Below are 17,822 nucleotides of genomic sequence, written 5' to 3' on the forward strand. Positions count from 1 at the left end.
AATAAGTTGGGTTGGAGAGATAGTTCAGTAGTTAAAAGCACTGGCTGCTTTTCCAGAGGACCCAGGTTCAATTCCCAGCATCCTCATGGCAGCTCACAGCTGTCTGTAACTCCAGTTCCAGGGGTTCTGACACCTTCATACAGACATACAGCAAAATATCCAGTGCATATAAACAAGTTATATATTTTTTAAAAGTTTTTTAAAAAGTGGCTAACAAGAGCTGGAGAGATGGCTCAGAGGTTAGGAGCACAGGCTGCTCTTCCAAAGGTCCTGAGTTCAATTCCCAGCAACCACATGGTGGCTCACAACCATCTATCATGAGATCTGGTGCCCTTTTCTGGTATATGTGCAGACAGACCACTATATACATAATAAATAAATAAATCTTTTTTAAAAAATGGCTAAGAAGAAGCTGGGCACGGTGGTGCACACCTTTAATCCAAGCACTCAGGGAAGCAGAGGCAGGCAGATCTCTATGAGTTCAAGGCCAGCCTGGTCTACAAAGCGAGTCCAGGACAGCCAAGGCTACACAGAGAAACCCTGCCTTGAAAATTAAAAAAAAAAAGAAAATTCAGTACTGCTAATCATCAGGGTAAAATCAAAACGACACCATCTCACCTCAAGACTGGCACTTGTCAAGTGACTAAAACAAACTAACAGAGGAACAGCCACTGGAGAGGGTGCAGGCAAATGATGACTCTATCAGAAAACTAGAACTACAGTTACCATATGATCCAGCTTCCCACTCCCCAAAGAGCGGAGAGCAGTGTGCTAAATGCGCCTGCCCTTCCGTGTGCACTGCAGCTGTAGCCACCACCGCCGAAATGCTAAACAAAGCGTGTTTCCATATGTGAGTGGTAAACAACACAGGTTTGCATACAGAATAAAATACTATTTATCCACGCGAAGCAGAATCCTTTCACAGCAATATGGACGGAACTGTCAAATAATTTAGGCGCAGAAAGACAAATGCCACGTGGTGTCCTCATTTATATGTGAAAGCAATGAGGCTATGAATGTGTGGGAGGGAACAGAGGCAGGGCAGTTAACAGGTAGGGTAGCCCTAATGTTTTATAGAACGCTAGGATAAGCATGGTGGAAAAGAATTGCTTTAAAATAATTAGCAAGGAGCACATACCCCCCCCCCCCCCACTCCCCTTTTCCTCAGGCCTCGAGATGCAGGCCTGTAATTCCAGCTACTCTGGAAGTTGAGGCAAGAAGGAGCTCCATGCCTGGACTATACTGTGAATTCAAGGCCAGCCTCAAGAACTTACTGAGACCCTATTTCAAGAAGAAAGAAAAGAAAGGACTGGAGACATAGCTCAGTAAGGCAGCACTCGCCTGGTCGGTGTGGGGGAGGGATCCGAGCTAACACAAAGGTAATGGAAATGCCCAGGAGTTATCAGATACTAGTGGTAGCTGAACTCTATTTTGAACTTTTAAAACTAGCAGGTTGTACATGGCAGCATAATGGGTTCAATGGTAAGTGAACTTTCTCTGAAAAGATCTTTTTCTTGTTTGGTTGGGTATTGGTTTATTTGTTTGTTTGTTTTTTTTCCAAGACAAGGGTTTCTCAGTGTAGCCTTGGCTGTCCTGGACCTGCTCTGTAGACCAGGCTGGCCTCAAACTCACAGAGATCTGCCTGCCTCTGCCTCCCTGAGTGCTGGGATTAAAGGCGTGCAACCACCATGTCCAGCGTCTGAAAAGATCTTGATTAAATACATGAACATATGAAGGGAGGGAAGTTATGAGGACAGGGACTGGGGGGCGGGCAACACAGCACCACAGTGAAGATGAGGACACCCAACACCTAAGGAGGAGGGGGGAAGGGAGGGCAGAGCTCTGGTCACACCTCTAACCCCCTCTGAGGCCGTGACTTGGGTTTTCAGCCTGCTGTTGCTTGCTTCTCTCTTCCCAAACTCCTCAGAGGGCAGACGCCAGCCTACCAAGCCTTGCCAGTCCTCAGCTGCAGTCAGGGTGAAGACGCTCAACCTTCCTACGCCCTAGAATACCAGCAAAGGTCTGCTGTTCCTGCAGCAGGAACCCTGCTTTCCGCCTGAAGGCCAGGGCCCTGAGGGTAGCGGCTGCCACGTCCCCCTGCTCTGTAACCCAGGGGAGCCCTTTACCTTACCCCCGGGTCCTCTGGCTGAGCTTTCTCAGGAAGACCCGCGTGACCTCCAGGGCCTCCTGCTCCGGAAGCAGCAGGTTGCCCGACGTGTTACAGCTCAGGTCAATCCAGTCAGTCCTCAGGGCTTGGAAGTCGAGGTTCTGCGCGCTGAAGGTTTGCTCCCAGTTCACGACCGGGTCGAACACAGGTACGTACTCGAACACCTCGCCCATATCTTCTTCCTCATCTTCCTCCCCCTCCTCCGCTTCCTCCACATCTCCTTCGTCTCCTTCAGGGTCCGCTGCTATCACCACTTCCTCCTCCCCGTGCCAGCTCCTGCTGGGGACCTGAAGCTCCATCCTGTCACCCCTTCTCTGCTCAGCAATGTAGGACTCCACTTGATGCAGCCACTGGGACTGCTCAAGAGTCTTTGCAGGATGGTCACCCGCGGGCCTGGCTCTTGGGGTGAGAGGCGGGTTCCTCGGGGGCCCCTTGTCAGAACGAGACAAATTTTGGCTGGGTACAGGGTCAGCTTCCCCCGTCCTTCTCTCCGGCTGCTGCACTGGCAGGTCACTTGTCCTGGCTGGAGAGGACGCTGTAGAGTTCTGTGAATGAGCCAAGAGCTTCCGCAGGTGGTAGTCAGTGACACCCAACCCCGGGTCGGAAGTAGTCTTTGGTTTGCTCCTCTGTGTCCCGGTCCTCTGGTCTAGAGAGGCAGGGATTCCATCTGGTGCTTCTTCATACTGGGATTCTTCTAGAAGGCCGTCCTCAAAACCTGTTAATATGAACCATTCCTCATTTCAGGAGTTCTCAGCCCTTCCCAGAAGACACAAACAGCAGACAGTCACAGATGTGGCATGCCCAGAGTCGGGGATGGGGGGGTTCACTTGTGTGACTCTGGACAAGTTATTCTACCTCAGTACCCCCTGTTTTGTTATTTGCATCGAGGCTGATGGGCAATATGGTGGTATATGTCTGTAATCACAGCGTTTGGAAGGTCGAGGTAGGAGGAGCAATCACAAATTTGAGTCTAGCCTGGTCTACATGGCAAGTTCCAAGCTATCCTGAATGCCAGGGTGAAACCTTGTCTTTAAAAAAAGCATGGGGGCTGAAAAGATGGCTCACTGTTTAAGAGCACTGGCTGATCTCCCAGAGGACCTAGGTTCAAATCCCAGCACCCACATGGCAGCTCACAACTGTCTATAACTCTAGTTCCAGGGGACCTGGCAGCCTCACACAGGCAAAACATCAATGCACGTAAAAATAAATAAATCCTTTTTTTTTTCATAAATTTTTTAAAGATTTATTTATTTATTTATTTATTTATTTATTTACTTACTTACTTACTTACTTATTTATTTATTATGTATACAATGTGATGTCTGCATATACACCTGCACTCCAGAAGAGGTCACCAGATCTCATTGTAGGTGGTTGTGAGCCACCATGTGGTTGCTGGGAATTGAACTCAGGACCTCTGGAAGAGGAGCCAGTGCTCTCAACCTCTGAGCCATCTCTCCAACCCCAAATAAATCCTTTTTTAAAAAACACAAAAGCACATATGCAAACAAACAAAAAAGCTTTAAAAAAAAAAATCCCCCTTGCCAGACAGAGGAAGGTGGATCTCTGAGTTCAAGGCCAGCCTGGGCTATGAAGAGAGATCCAGGACAGCCAAGGCTATACAGAGAAACCCTGTCTCAAAAAAACCAAAGGAAAAAAAAATCCCCCTCAGAATGTTATGAGCTGAATGTACCACACCAGTATCAGCAACATTTAGGACCCCACAAGTGGTCTCAGCCACACCCTGTCCCCCATGAAGGAAGGCCACAGCAAGACAGGGCTTCTCTATAGCATGCTTTCCAGGAGGGTACCCCAGCCGGGGTCCCCACAGCCAGCCACCTCCAGCTGCTCCAGTGAGTGAGAAGCTTCACTCTCTACACGCCCTGAAATGGAAGGTGCAGGGTGCTCCTCTTGGGGCGGGCTGGGGGCGTTTGCATGCTAAGCGCCTCAGGGGCGAGACTGTATGACTGGACTGTTCCCTGGGAAGAGGCCACACCAGCCGCAGCTAAGCATGACCTGGCAGCACAAGCCAGCACACTCCTCTGTACCTGGCCGCTCCAGGCCCTGCTTCTCCGGCTTGTCCATCTTGATATACTTCTGGAAGCTGGACCTGTGGGAGAAAGGGACTTGTGGATGGGCACCAGATTCCTCGAAGGTTCCACCTGGGCAGAGTGGAGAAAGGAGCTGAGACAGTGTGCTCTGAGGGGTGTGTACACACATGGGCCTGTAAGGAGGGCCCAGGACTCCTCGGCGTACAGCGGCCCTTCCAGCGAGGCAGCTCTCCTGAGTCCTACAGAGACCCTGTCCCACACCTGTGCCACACACCTGTCCTGATCAGAGGCGCTTTCTTGATAGAAGCATTTATTGTGGGTCTCCATGTGGCTCAGGCGGGTATAGTCATTGGGATAAACAAAGGACAGGTGAACCTGAAAGCAGAAAAAATGGGGGCAGATATCAGAGGCGGAGTCCTGGGGAGGAACCAGCCCAAGCTGAGCCACCCCTGGAGGGGGAGGGCTGCTGTGGTGCCGAGTGCAGTCTGGACTCCACAGTCTCTTCGTGCCTGCTCCTCCAGGCACAAACCGCTCAGAGCGCAGCTCCTTAATCCACCCTCACTTGCCATCACTTGTTCCTTCTTCCCTCTGGCACCTGACCCTCTCCTGTCTTCTTTACTCACTAGCTCTCACAACGCTGAGCCCATTCTATGCCCCGTTTCCTTTGCCCCCTAAACATAGGCTGAGCTCACCACCACCAAAAATAGCCTCAATTATAGCTCACCCACTCCCTGACCTGGCCATGACTCTTCACCGCTTCCTTCTGTCTTCATCCATGGACCTGGGTATATCACATTCTTCCTGCTTCCTCACTCTCCACACAGAGAAAGCTACCACCCACACCCAGTACATTTTCCCAAATGCCTTTGTTGGAAATGCCACTGGCTACCCCATTGCTGGGACTGAGCAGGCAGGACAGGGTCTGTGTGGCCCTTGGCGCAGTCATCAGGCTTCACAATCGAGGGAAGAGAAAGAAGCATGTGCCTACGGGTTCCACAGAACAGTCCACCCTAGTGAACCCATCCAGAAATGCACCCCGGGGACCTGAGGGGCCACCCTGTCTGCCGAGCTAGGACACAGGAAGCGCAGAGTCAGCTTCAGTCCACCCCCTGTTCCCTACGCCCCCATCCACAGGCAGCAGGCCTTCTCCTAGCCCTCCTTGGTCTAAGGATGTGACTTACAAAGCGAAGGCCCTGGTAGCGCTGTAACGGGAGACCTTCCACCAGGTAGCTGGGTTTGTAGGGACAGTCAGGCAGGACATGGCGCAGATGAGACTTGGGGATCAGAGGCACTGAGGACAGGAAGGGAAGAGGATTGAGCTGTGTGAAGTGACAGCACCAACATCTTAGGGCCACAAAGGCTCCTGGCTGGGGGGTGGGAGGGGAGACTTGATGGCTTCCACCCTCGAAGCTTCCATTGGCATTCACTGGTGACAGCTGAGCTCCCAAGCCACGTGATCAGCAGAGTCTGCTACAGCGAGACTGCCACCACTCTTAGGGGCAAGGGTGGAGGACACAGGGACAGCACAACACTGTCTAGGGGCACCCCAAGAGGCCACACGGCTCCACCTTAGTATACTCCCACCGAGTGGGTTTCCTTTTTTGATTCAAGAATGTCTCTGCTCTCCAGTTTTCGCTACTTTTTGTTTTTGATTTTCTGAGACAGGGCCTGCCATGGTCACGAACTCAGGATCTTCCTGCCCGAGTTCTGCCGGGACTGGAGATGGGTAAAAACATTTGGTGGCCACCTTCCTTTGTTTTAAAGGTAAGAAGTGGGGTACCCTGTCAGCTTTGAAAATGTAAACATGGCCAGCTGGGGCTGGGCTCAGTGGTAGAGCATATGCTCAACTCAGGGTCCCAGGTTCAAGCCTCAGCATCCAAATCAGGGACTAACATGCTCCTTAGCGAATGGTAAGAGTCGGGATCTGAAGAGACGCTAACATTTGTGGCCAGGGAGGAGTGGGTGAAGGCCTCTGAATTCTATCTCCATTTCTGGTCTTGAGTGGTGGTTAAATGAATGTCCACTGTATAATGGTTTGTAGAATCATAGAATTGGAATAAATCCTCTTGCATTTTTGGTCTGTCTTACACCTCAAAGGGGAAAAGATTTTGTGACTCTAGGGTTGCTGTAGAATAGACAGGTCTCCTGAGTCTTGCCCATCAACACAGAGGGCCTGGCCCTGGCAGACCCTCCACTCGGTGACCAGTCCGTGGCCAAGGACTTACCTCGATAGAGGGTGTCCCGAGGGTCAGGCTGCAGCATGTCAGCCGGTGGCTGCTCATCCCTGGGGGGAGTGTTGGAGGAGCCCACATGGCTGGCCGCTGTCTGTGGGATGTGGCCCACTTCATCCATCTTTAGGATGGTCTCATCTGTGCCCAGGGAGGAGAGAACAGAAGGAAGCTGTAGGTCCTGACAGAATCGAGCACGCTTTGGGGGGGCAGGTGGAGGGGTTCAGGCCCAGCTTCTGTATTCCCACAGGTAAGATCGAAGCCATGCCCAAACCCGGCCCTCAGTTAACTTGTGGTTTTAGCCAGCTCCCTTTGAGCCTGTTCTACCCCATGGCCAGCCCACACCATGATTTTGCATAGACTAAAAAAAAAAAAAAAAAGATACCTCTTGCCTGAATGCTTTACTGCTGACCAGACAGAGACCTGTACTCGGCCACTATTTAATTTCACGTGGCCTACACTTATAGTTCTTACTGGGTATTCCTGGCAGTGCTGGGGTTTGAACCGAGGGCTTCTCTAGTAAGAGGAAAAGATGTTACCACCATGCACTCTAGTTCCACTGTCTAGGGTGGGCGGCCTCTATACCACCTATGTGCCGGGCTCCGCCAAGCAGCCCCTGTCCTGCAGTGGTCCTTCTAGGTCTGCACTGGACACTAACTCCAGTATTCTTTACCACAGCCCAGACTAGGAGCAGACTCTGGCATCCTTAGTCCTCAAGCCTGGAAAAAAACATGTCAACAGCAAAAGGTTTCTGGCTATACTACACGACATCGGCCTTGGTTCTGAACATACAACACATGCCACGCACCCAGCAATGCCCACGGATAATCCCTTGGCTCTGAATCAAGACTACTGTATACTAGCATATGCTGAATATGGTGTTTTCACTGTGCACATGAAGTTTTCTACTCTTACATAAACATAAAAAATTAGTGATTAAAAGAAATAGCCAAAAAGGAGCATTTTATTTATTTATTTATTTATTTATTGAGACAGGGTTTCTCTGTGTTGACTTGGCTGCCCTGGACTCACTTTGTAGACCAGCTGGCTTCGAACTCACAGAGATCCACCTGCCTCTGCCTCCCCGAGTGATGGAATTACAGGCTCGTGCTACCATGCCCGGCCACTTGAGCATTTTAGAAAGCTGATAAGTGAGCCAAGGGTGTGCCAGCACATCGGCACACTCCTTTTAAGCCCAGCACTTGGCAGGCAGAGGCAGGTGGATCTCTGACTTTGAGGCCAGCCTGATCTACAAAGTAAGTTTCAGGACAACCGGGGCTACACATAGAGAAACTATCTCAAAAACACATGCATACACAAAAAGAAACAACAAAAAAAAATCTGTTAAGTGAATTTTGGCTTAGAACTAGGACAGAATTTTCAAAATGACCCTTAACCTAACTTCTATTTTGTACTACTTATTTATGCTGAAAGTAGCGCTCTCAGCATTGATTATTATAAAATTAAAATATTGATTAAGGGGCTCAGTGAGTAAGAGTGAGTAAACATGAGTTTGAATCTCCAGCGCCTGCATAAGAGCTGGACATAGCCTGTAGCCCCAGTGCTGGGAAGCTAAAACAGGTAGACCCCAGAAGCTCACCTGTCAGGTAGCCTACCAAAACAGTGACCTTCGGCTTTAGTGAGAGAGCATGTCCTAGGGGGTAAGACAGAGAGCAACAGAGGAGGACACGTGATGTCCTATCTGGCCTCCTCCTGAACATGCACACACATATGATATTGATTATTTGAAAAGACTGAAAGATGCTCTGTTTCCTACAGCATCGAATATTCAGCCAAAGTTCAAATTTTTTAAAATAAAAGTTGTGTGTTTTTTTTTTTTTTTTTTTTTTTTTAAGGCTGAGTATGGTGGCTCACACCTTTAATCCCAGTGCTCAGGGAGGCAGAGGCAGGAGGATCTCTGTGTTCAAGGTCAGCCTGGTCTACAAAGTGAGTCCAGGACAGCCAAGGCTACACAGAGAAACCTTGTCTCAGAAACAAAACAAAACAAAAACAAAGGGTCTCACCATGTAGCCTACCTGTCCTTTAGGTCACTATATAAACCAGGTTGGCCTTGAACTTACAGAGATCTGCTTGCCTCTGCCTCTTTAGTGCTGAGAGTAAAGGCATGTTCCACCATGCTTGGTCTAAGATTTTTTTTTTTTTTTTAATTTATGTGTATGAAGCCTGTCTATGTGAGTATATGCCATATGGTGCCTGTGAAGGCCAGAAGAGGGCATCAGATCTCTTGGAACGGATGTGACAGGTTTTAAGCTACCTCATGTGTGTGCCTGAAAATTAACTCAGAGCCTCTGGAAGAGCAGGACGTGCTCTTGAAACAGTTTATATTTTCAGATTTTATTTTATGCATATGAGCGCTTTGCTCAGGTCCACGTATGTGCTTGCCTGGTGCCGACAGAGATCAGAAGAGGGGGTCAGGTACCCTGGAGCTGGAGTTAAAGATGGCTGTGAACCACTGTGTGGGTGCTGGGAACGGACCCTGGATCCTTTGCAAGAGCAACAAGTGTTCTTACCACTGAGCCATCTCTCCAGCACCATGATTTAATTCTGTATGTATACCTACTTTACGGACGCCAGGAATCATGTGCAAATATCTCAGGCTAAAAGGGACTACTGTTGGGAGAGGGTTAAGAAAGTCTGCTTCAGTATGGCAGTGCTGGTGTGCGCCTTCAATCCCAGCACTCGGATTTTTCTGAGTTCGAGGCCAGCCTGGTCTTCCAAGACAGCCAAGAAAAACCCTGTCTCAAGAAACAAAAATAAGCCAACAAAAACAATGTGCTAGACACCGGCGTGGGTGTGGTGGTTTCGGATTTGTTTGTTTAGAGGGGAAAGGCAAGCAGCCAATCCCCAGCCCCCCCAAATCTCATTGGAGCAGATTCTGGGTTTTGGTTTTTCGAGACAGGGTCTCTCTGTATAGCTCTCGGTGTTCTAGACTCACTTTGTGTTCAGGAGTTAAGGTGTGCACCACCACCACTTGGCTGTCTAACAGACCTCAGACCTCTGACCCGGGAGAGTAAAGTAAGGTCCCTCAGGATCCTAGCCTTCTCCGGACCTCCCTCACACCCTCGTCCTACGTATCTGAGCTTTATCCCCATCCCTCTGAACTCACCCTGGCCCACCCCCATTCTCCCAAATGGAGCCCACGTGCTTCCTCGAAGGCAGAGCCCACTCACTTGTAAAGAGAGATAAGAAGGGGGAGTCAATGATCATAAACTCGGCCCCTGGGTCATTCCGTCTCCACTAGAATTAGAGGAAGGACACAGCGGTTAGAGGTGGCTGGATTTGGGAACAGTGTTGAAGAGATCCAGGGAAGGCAAGGCTGGGAAAGGCGGGGCGCATGCGGGGTGGGGGATGAGGTGGGGGTGGGAGCAGGGGCAGGAGAGAATGAAGACACTCACCGCTACCTCCACGTGGTCCGTACCCTCGTCATTCTGCTTGTGCAGCACCTCAAAGTAGTACCTGAGGGAGGCTGATAAGCTGGGGGAAGGAGACAGGAACAGAGGCTTCTGCTCAGCTAGTCACCTGAGTCAACCTCTCCCGCCATGAGCTCCCTGGTGCCCCTTTAACTATCCCGACCTACGCCTGACAGCTAACCCCGGTTTTCTTTCTGCCAGGGCCAAATATAAGTAGTTCATAAGTCAGTTGGGGACCCCGTGAAACTCATGGTTGAAGCCTTAGTGAGCAGTCGCTGAGCGCCAGGACCATGCTCAGTGCTTTTATTGACATTCCTTGGCCATAATCAGGGCTGTGTGGAGTAATTACCGGTAGTCTTTGGTAATTTGCCCAAAGTCACCCAGGTAGTGAGCAGTGGGGCTGTGATATGGACCAGGCAGCCTGGCTTTAGGGTCAACCTCGAGGGTGGGGAAGGGGGAGGGAGCGTTGCTGGAGTGCAGCAAGGGCTCTTTGCAAACTAGGTCTGCCTGCAGCCTCGCCTGTGAGCCAGCCACCAGGTGGCGGACTGAAGCTGAACTAAGGTAGGCCAGCTCTTAAGGTCAGTCCAGCTGCTGTAGGCTGCAAAAGGATTGATTTCCCGCAATCGCTGCAAGGCCATGCTTCCAGTTCCCCGTAGGAATTTCCTCTCTTAAGCCCAGAGCGAGCACTAGGCCTAGAAATGTGTGAGCATTTCTAGGTCTGGAGAAAACGGGAAGAAAAAAAAAAAAAGGACCTGTTTTCTAGCCTTGAGTGCCATTCAGTATCTGTGTGGCGCATCCCACCACACAAAGCTTCTGAGGCCTCAGCCGCCTCATCTAAAATGAGGAATGGGGCTAGAGAAACGGCTTAGAAGTTCAGAGCGAGTGCTGCTCTGGCAGAGGACCAGGGTTCGGTTCCCAGTAGCCACGTGGCAGCTTACAACTACAAGACCAGTTCCAGAGGATCCAATGATCCTTCCGTTCTCTGAGGGCACCAGGCACACACCTGACATGCCTATATCCGCGTAGGCAAAGCAGGCTCATTTTAAAAAGCATTTATGAAATGAGGGAGGGCAGGGCAGATGGCTTCAGTTTGGGCAGACCCTGTGGATGCCCAGGCAGTAACCATGGACAGCAAAGTGTTCGGAGATGGTGTGGGAGGGGCCCTCCGGGAGCTTTCCTGCAGACAGGCCTGGCACTGAAGGGGCTGGACAGGCTGTGGGTGGTTGGTAGCCCTCCCTACTCACCTCACTGGCTTGGAAATTTGACTCTGAAATTTCCCAAACTCTCCAGGGGCTGTCCATTCCTTTCCTGTCTAGAAGCGTGGGGAGAGGAGAGAGAAGGAAGAAGAGAAGGCAGGGGAAGGAGGGGAGAGGAAAGGAGAGATGAGAGGGTCAGAAGACAGAGTTAAAGAGGACGGCTGGCCAACACACATCTGACCCCACTGAGGGAAGGGAGTCTTCCCATATTCCCATAGGCAACCAACCCAGCATAGATGCTTAGCGTGGGCTAAGGGACAGGGGCACTTAAGGGAAAGATGAATGCGGCTGGGTCCCCACTCTGCCCACATCTCGCATGCCCTTCGCTGTGTAGGGTAGAGCTGAGGGGCAGTGTGTGCGGCTTCTGTCTCTCCTTCACATCAACGACATTAATGGTGACTCCATCGGTGATTGCCTCCAGGGGCCCATGAGAGACCAAGGGCTGAGCTGACCCTACCTTGCCCACACTGGCCAGCAACTGAAGGCCTGAGACCTGGTCATCACAACTCAGCCAGAATTCGGCGTTGTCATCAGCAGCGATGGCAAACTGGATTTTCCCTGGGCAACAGCAGAGAGTCTGGGTGAATCAAGGAGGGCCTTGGCACGAGGGCTGAAAGCCTCAGTTATATCCAGGCATCAATTCCCTTCCCTCATGTGCCTTGTCCCCTACTCCCCACCCCCACTTTGCATGAGGGAGGGGACTCTCCATTCCGGGGGCGCAATATGAAGATGGAGAGGACTTACGGAGACCAGCTCAGGCTTATGTTTCTAGGGCCGTCCCCCTCCCCCACCCAAGAACTCAAAAGCAGGAAGAAGGAGGAGGCTTTGGGGGCTCCCTCACCATCGGTAAAAGGGTGCAGGTAGCCAAATATGCGGAGACCATAGTTGGTCCATCTGGGGGACACAGCCAGCTTCCTCAGAGTGGTTCGGATCTGTGTCGAGAAAGATCAACTGTTACTCAGAGTCAGCAAGGAGACTTTGAGGAACTTGAGTTTGCTCTACTCGAGGCTGGTGGGGAGACCAGGAGGGGAACCGGAGATGAGAAACGAGGGGTGTGACACGCTCTGTGGAGCCAGGTCTGGTCCCACTCACACGTTGGTCTGGGTGGCCTTGTATGAGGCACAACTTGTACACCTGTACAAGCGGCCCTGGATAAACATCAAGAGAGCCTAAACGGAAATGCTGCCGAGCAGCACGTGGCAGGAGTCTCGGGGAAGGAGGAGACAAGAAAGATACTGTAAACAGAGGAGAGGGCCCAAGAGACAGAGGGTGTAGTAGAGGCTGTAACCGGCTGAGAAGGAGCAGGGGAGGAGGCTGGTGGGGGAGAAGAGGTGGAGGAGATGCAGAGGATGGTCTGGGCACTCACGTGGGGGTACAGGGGGAAGTGCAGGTTCCTCCTGAGCTGGTGGATGGAGCCGCCACACCAGTCTTCAAACACATGCAGGTTGGCATGGCCCCGGAACTGTGTGGAACAGAGAGGGGAATGGTGAGTGAGTGGGAGCAGCCTGTGCCCAGCCCTGCAGGTGGAGGGAGCAGATGGGCGCAGCGCCTCTCGTGTATTCTATGGAAGGCTCCTAGCCCGAGGTGGTGTGGGGAGGTGAGGACCTAGCAGGGGGCAGTTAGGTCACAGGGCTATAGCATCCTGAAGGGGATCCTAGGATCCCAGCTATTTTCTGTCTTTCCTGACTTTCCAGACCTCTGCCACCATGATGTTCTAAGCCTCCACGAGCACGGAGGAAGAGGGCTAAGCAAGCCCAGGACAAACCTTGGAAAGCGTGGGCCATGACAGTCCTTTTTCCTTTATGAGTTCGGTATCTCAGGCATGTTTGCCACAAGGATGAAAAGCGGCCACCAGCCCTGTGGCCTGACTCCCAGGATGGGGTTATATATGCTCACGTGCCTACAGATAACACAGCACACACTCCTCATCCCTCCCAGGCAGACTGGAACGAGGGGCAGGCGAGGGGCATTAACAGCCACGGCAAAAAGGCAGCCGTGACAGAGGGAGCTGGGAGGAGCTTGGCTAAGTTCCAGCCAAGGGCTTGCCCACCGTGGCTCCTCTGTTTCTCACGAAAGGAAGGCTCCGCAGCTGTCCGCCTGTCCCGAAACCTTATCTACCCAGGGTCCTCACACCCTGGCTGGGGGAAGCAGCTGAGCAAGACTATGACACTATCTGGGGTTCCTCTGGGCTCAGCATCAGGGACATTGGAAGAGGCAGACATGTCTTTCCTCTCACTGGCCCCCTCGGCTGTGGCATTGGAGGGGGACAGGCCTGGACCTAGAGCAGAAGCTCTCGTTGAAGACGGGACAAAGGTAACAGCCATGCAACGAGTGACTGGAGGGACCATGCTCAAGAAGGGAAGAGGAGCAGGAATATGGTCCCAGCCAGCTCAGTCTCAGATACCCTCACCAGAGCTTAGCACCCTCCAGGCGGTGCCTCATTCACACTATACAAACAAGTCCTGTCCTGGGTCACTCGAGAAAAAAAAGATGCAGAGGTAGAGCAGGTACCCAGGCTGAAGGGCTCATTGAGGTCCTCTGTGCAGAGCAAGGCAGGATGGGGTGTTGGAAGGATGGGCTCACTTGGTGAAGCGCTTGTCTGAGTTCTGACCCCAGAGCACACAGGAAAGCAGTGGTGTGAGCTTGGAATACCAGTAGGGGGAGGGGAGAGACAGGAGGCAAGCCCCAAGCCACCATGAGATCGTATCTCAAAAATCAAGGTTGTCTTCTGGCTTCTGCGGGCACCAGTACACGTGTGTAACCCCCCTCAACACTCAATTCTTTTTCGAAAATAGGATGTGGGGGACAGGGGAAGCGCTCTACATGAGCTGAGGGTCTATGTTAGGCTGCAATCGTGGGCAAGGCTTCATGGGCACTGTCCCACCGCTGGACCTTGAAGGCAGCAGCTAGCTTGTCACTCTCTGACCCTTAAGCACACCAGCAGGGTCAACACTTGGAACATGGGACCTTGGGAAGTAGCCATCACTCCCAGGAATGCAAGGAGGGGGCTGGGGTGGGTGAAAGTGTGTGGGCTGGTAGGTGGGAGTGGAGTTGGGGATCCGGGAAGGAAAGAAAGGGGACATTATGCTGCTTCTGGGGAAATTCCTCAAGCCCAGCTTAAAGGATTCAGTTGTCTTCTCCAACTGTTCTGCTTTCTTCCCTCTCCCCAGGAGACCTCCAGGTCAGAGAGCTCTGGTACCCCGGAAGAGCAGGGCACAAGAGGGGGAGGCTCAGCCACCAGAGAGATCAGTTGGGTGAAGCCTGGAGCTACAAAGCCAGACTTGGCAACGAGAATGGGTTTCTCAGGAAGGCAGCTTTGGCCTGAGGGCAGGTAGACAGCAATCCCTCGCAGCTCCTCTCCAGGCAATCTAGCTTGGCCACGGGAGCCTGAGGTGCTGTGGGAAGCCAGCAGGGCTTGCCAAGAGTGAATGAGAGAATTAGCCTGTTCTTTGAGGTAGACTTCACCTCACATTTGCCTGAGCCTCAGACCTTTGTCGCCAACCTCTGAAGGATTGTGGGGGTGTCTTGGGGACGCTTGGACACTGTCTTCCTCCCCAGACCCAGACTGACAACTCCACCAGAATTGTGTCCTTTCATTTCAGGGACTTTAAACTAGCAGGAATGTGTGTGGCACTCTGGCACATCAGCCTCAGTGGGCCCTCCCTTACCTAGCAATAGCAAAAGGCCAGGGCAGGGGAGGGCTTCCTCCAGGCTTTAGCTGCGATGGTTCAGAACTTGAAGTTAGCCATAGTGGAGAAAGCTATCTTTTGGATTGCCTCATTTAGAAGGGACAATATCGGGGCTGAAGACACACAGCAATTACCCCGTGGAGATGGAAGGGGCAGAGGGAGTATGCAAGGAGGGTAAGGCCTGCCCCACTGCTTTCCCTTCCTTCATGCCACCTCTGCTGGGCCTTAGCAGGCTTGCCAGGACAACAGCAGGCCTGAGTGGATGATGGTGCCACCTCCTCCCCACCCCCCAGCTCAATCTTCAGTACTGTTCTGATGAAGCAAGTCGCTCTGAAGCTGAGGCAACTGCAGAATAAAAACTCACTGTGATCTTCTTTAGCACTGACCCGCCTTCCCAGCCCTCAGCACACTGTTGCCCTGCCATATCTACCCACACCCAACTCTAGCCCTGAAAACAGGAAAGCCTAATCCACAGCAAAAACACGAGTATTCACAGCACCGTTAGTCAACAATCTGTCTACCAAGGAGGGAGGGAGGGATAAATAGAACGGGGCATACAGTTCTCCTTTCTCCACACCACCCTCCCAGGAACTCCTGCTCCCCGAGAGCCATTCACGGGGAGAAGCAAATGTGAAGGCAGAAGCCAAGGGGAAAGACTAGCAGACGGCCAGGTGGATGGACAGCTGTGCCTGCAGGCCAGGGAGCTGGTGCTGCCATCTAGAATGTTCCTCTCAGCGGATCCAGAACTCCTGTGACCGCTGCATCACCAAAGGCCAAGACAGTCTCTGAGCGTTGTCTTGGTCACTGTCACACTCTGTTCTCAGGTTCAAGGGTCACACACCCACAGGAACTCATCTCTTCTGCTGTCTCAGCTGTGATGCCATCTTACTCTGCCACAGTGAGGAATGAAACACACCATATCACCCTGTGGATGAAACCTGCAGACCTCATAAGCGACAGAAGCCAGACAGTCAGGGACACATTTCATGACTGCATTTTCTTTTTTTCTTTTTTTGTTTTGTTCTGTTTGTTTGTTTGTTTGCTTGTTTGAGACAGGGTTTTTCTGTGGAGCCCTGGCTGTTCTGGAACTTACTCTACAGACCCAGGCTGATCTACTTGCCTCTGCTACAATCAAAGTCATGGCCACTCAGCTCACAAGTCCATTTCTTTCTTTCTTTCTTTTTTTTTGTTTTTTTGACACCCTCTCCTGGCCTCCATCGGCACTAGAAACGAATGTGGGTCATTCATAGATTCAGCAAAACACTCACATAAATGAAATAATTTTCATTATTATAAAGGAAGTGGACAACCTTGTGCTGAGGGCTGGGATAAAAGTATGGCAAGGAGGAATGGCTGGGGATACAGGACTTCCTTTTCTTTTTTATTAACCAGTTTATATTTTTATCCACTTTACATCTGGTGGTATCTCCACCCTCCTCCCCCTTCCCCTCTCAACTCTTTCTCAGAAAAGGGGAGCTCCCTTTCCAATCCACCCTAGTTCATCAAGTTGCATCAGGACTGAGCATGTCCTCTTCCGCTGAGGCTTGGTAAGGCAGTCCTACGAGGGGGAAGTGATCAAAAAACTGGCAAGTGAATCTGTGTCTGATGCAGTCTCCAGTTCCCTTACTAAAGGACCCACACGAAGCCTAGGCTGTCCATCTGCTACATCTTTGTAGGGCCCTTTAAAAAAAAAATATTTATTTATTTATGCATTATAGTGCTCTGCCTGCATGTACACCTGCACACCAGAAGAGGGCACCAGATCATACTATAAGATCACTGTGAGCCACCATGCAGTTGCTGGGAATTGAATCCAGGACATCTGGAAGCACAGTCAGTGCTCTTAACCTTTGAGCCATCTCTCCAGCCCTCTTTTCCTTTTTTTTGAGACAGGATCTCATGTAGCACCAGCTGGCTTCAAACTTGCTACGTAGCCAGGGATGATTGCAAACTTCTGATCCTCCTGCCCCCCCACCAATGCTGAGATTTCAAGTGTGTGCCACCATGCCCAGTTCATGCAGTGCTGGGGACTGAACTCAGGGTCTCTGTGCATGCTAGGCAAGCACTGAGCTACAGCCCCCTCCCTGGTTTCCTTGTTTATGTATTTATTTATTTTGCAGTGCTATGGGTTGTATTTAAGGCCTCAAGCAAAGCTTTATGACTGAGTGGCTGAGCCAGCAAGATATGGGGTATACCATGGAGCACAGCTCTGTTAATGTACTGAACGCTACTGGGTTGCACACTGTGACTTGTAAAGAATCCGAACAAGAGCAATACGATTTCTGTTGTTGTTTCATTTTTGAGGTAAGGTCTCAACCATGTAGCCTCAGGCCATTCTCAAACCCAGAGTGATCCACCTGCCTTAGACTCCCAAGTGCTGGGATTACTGATCTGCACCATCAGGCCTCTCTCGAAAATTCTTTCTAAAAAGGCAGTAACAAGGGCCAGGGAACACAGCCAACAACCTCAGTTCCACCTTCAGCCACATAAACAGCTGGGTGCAATGGACCAAGTCTGCAACCCCAGAAGTCCTATCGTGAGATGGGAGGTGGAGACAGGAGAACAGCCCAGGCTAGCCCTAGATCTAGCACACTGTGCAGCAGGAGCAAGAGACCCTGCCTCTGCACAGTGGTTCCTGAAAGTTGTGCCCCTCACCAAACAGTAGCAAGCTGGATATGGTAACGTAAGCCTGTGATCCCGAGGCAAGGAATCACCGTGGGTTCTAGGATATCCTGGGCTAAGCAGCTTCGGGTTTCATGTCAAAAAAAAAAAAAAAGCAAAAACAAACAAAACCAAAACCAAACCAGACAGACAAAAACAAAGGATAAAAAAAAAAAAAACTTGACTCAAAACGTGTGGGGCTCTGTGTTGGAAACTAAAACAAAAACCCTGAGTCTGTGTCCTGCTCCGCTCACAGGGGAGAAGCATTGTCCACTGAAGCTGTTAGGTGACTTGGACATGGTGACTTGCTTAGGTCGGCTGTGCTTACCATGTTTCTTG

General features: G+C 51.2%; 1 protein-coding gene across 1 annotated transcript in view; it reads right to left on the reverse strand.

Moving 5' to 3' along the window:
- Positions 1–17,822, reverse strand: part of B4galnt3 (beta-1,4-N-acetyl-galactosaminyltransferase 3) — an 89,830-nt gene that overhangs the window by 9,425 nt on the left and 62,583 nt on the right. The window contains exons 4-14 of the mRNA XM_055604233.1: positions 12,500–12,595; positions 11,975–12,065; positions 11,591–11,691; positions 11,122–11,189; positions 9,863–9,941; positions 9,638–9,704; positions 6,444–6,587; positions 5,400–5,509; positions 4,493–4,593; positions 4,216–4,277; positions 2,132–2,882 (exon numbers count right to left, since the gene is read on the reverse strand). Of these exons, the coding sequence (XP_055460208.1) occupies positions 2,132–2,882; positions 4,216–4,277; positions 4,493–4,593; positions 5,400–5,509; positions 6,444–6,587; positions 9,638–9,704; positions 9,863–9,941; positions 11,122–11,189; positions 11,591–11,691; positions 11,975–12,065; positions 12,500–12,595 (1,670 nt within the window). The remainder of the gene's footprint in view (positions 1–2,131; positions 2,883–4,215; positions 4,278–4,492; positions 4,594–5,399; positions 5,510–6,443; positions 6,588–9,637; positions 9,705–9,862; positions 9,942–11,121; positions 11,190–11,590; positions 11,692–11,974; positions 12,066–12,499; positions 12,596–17,822) is intronic.

This window comes from Psammomys obesus, unplaced genomic scaffold, assembly GCF_907164565.1.
Source record: "Psammomys obesus unplaced genomic scaffold, mPsaObe1.curated_primary_1811, whole genome shotgun sequence".
Taxonomy (NCBI): domain Eukaryota; kingdom Metazoa; phylum Chordata; class Mammalia; order Rodentia; family Muridae; genus Psammomys; species Psammomys obesus.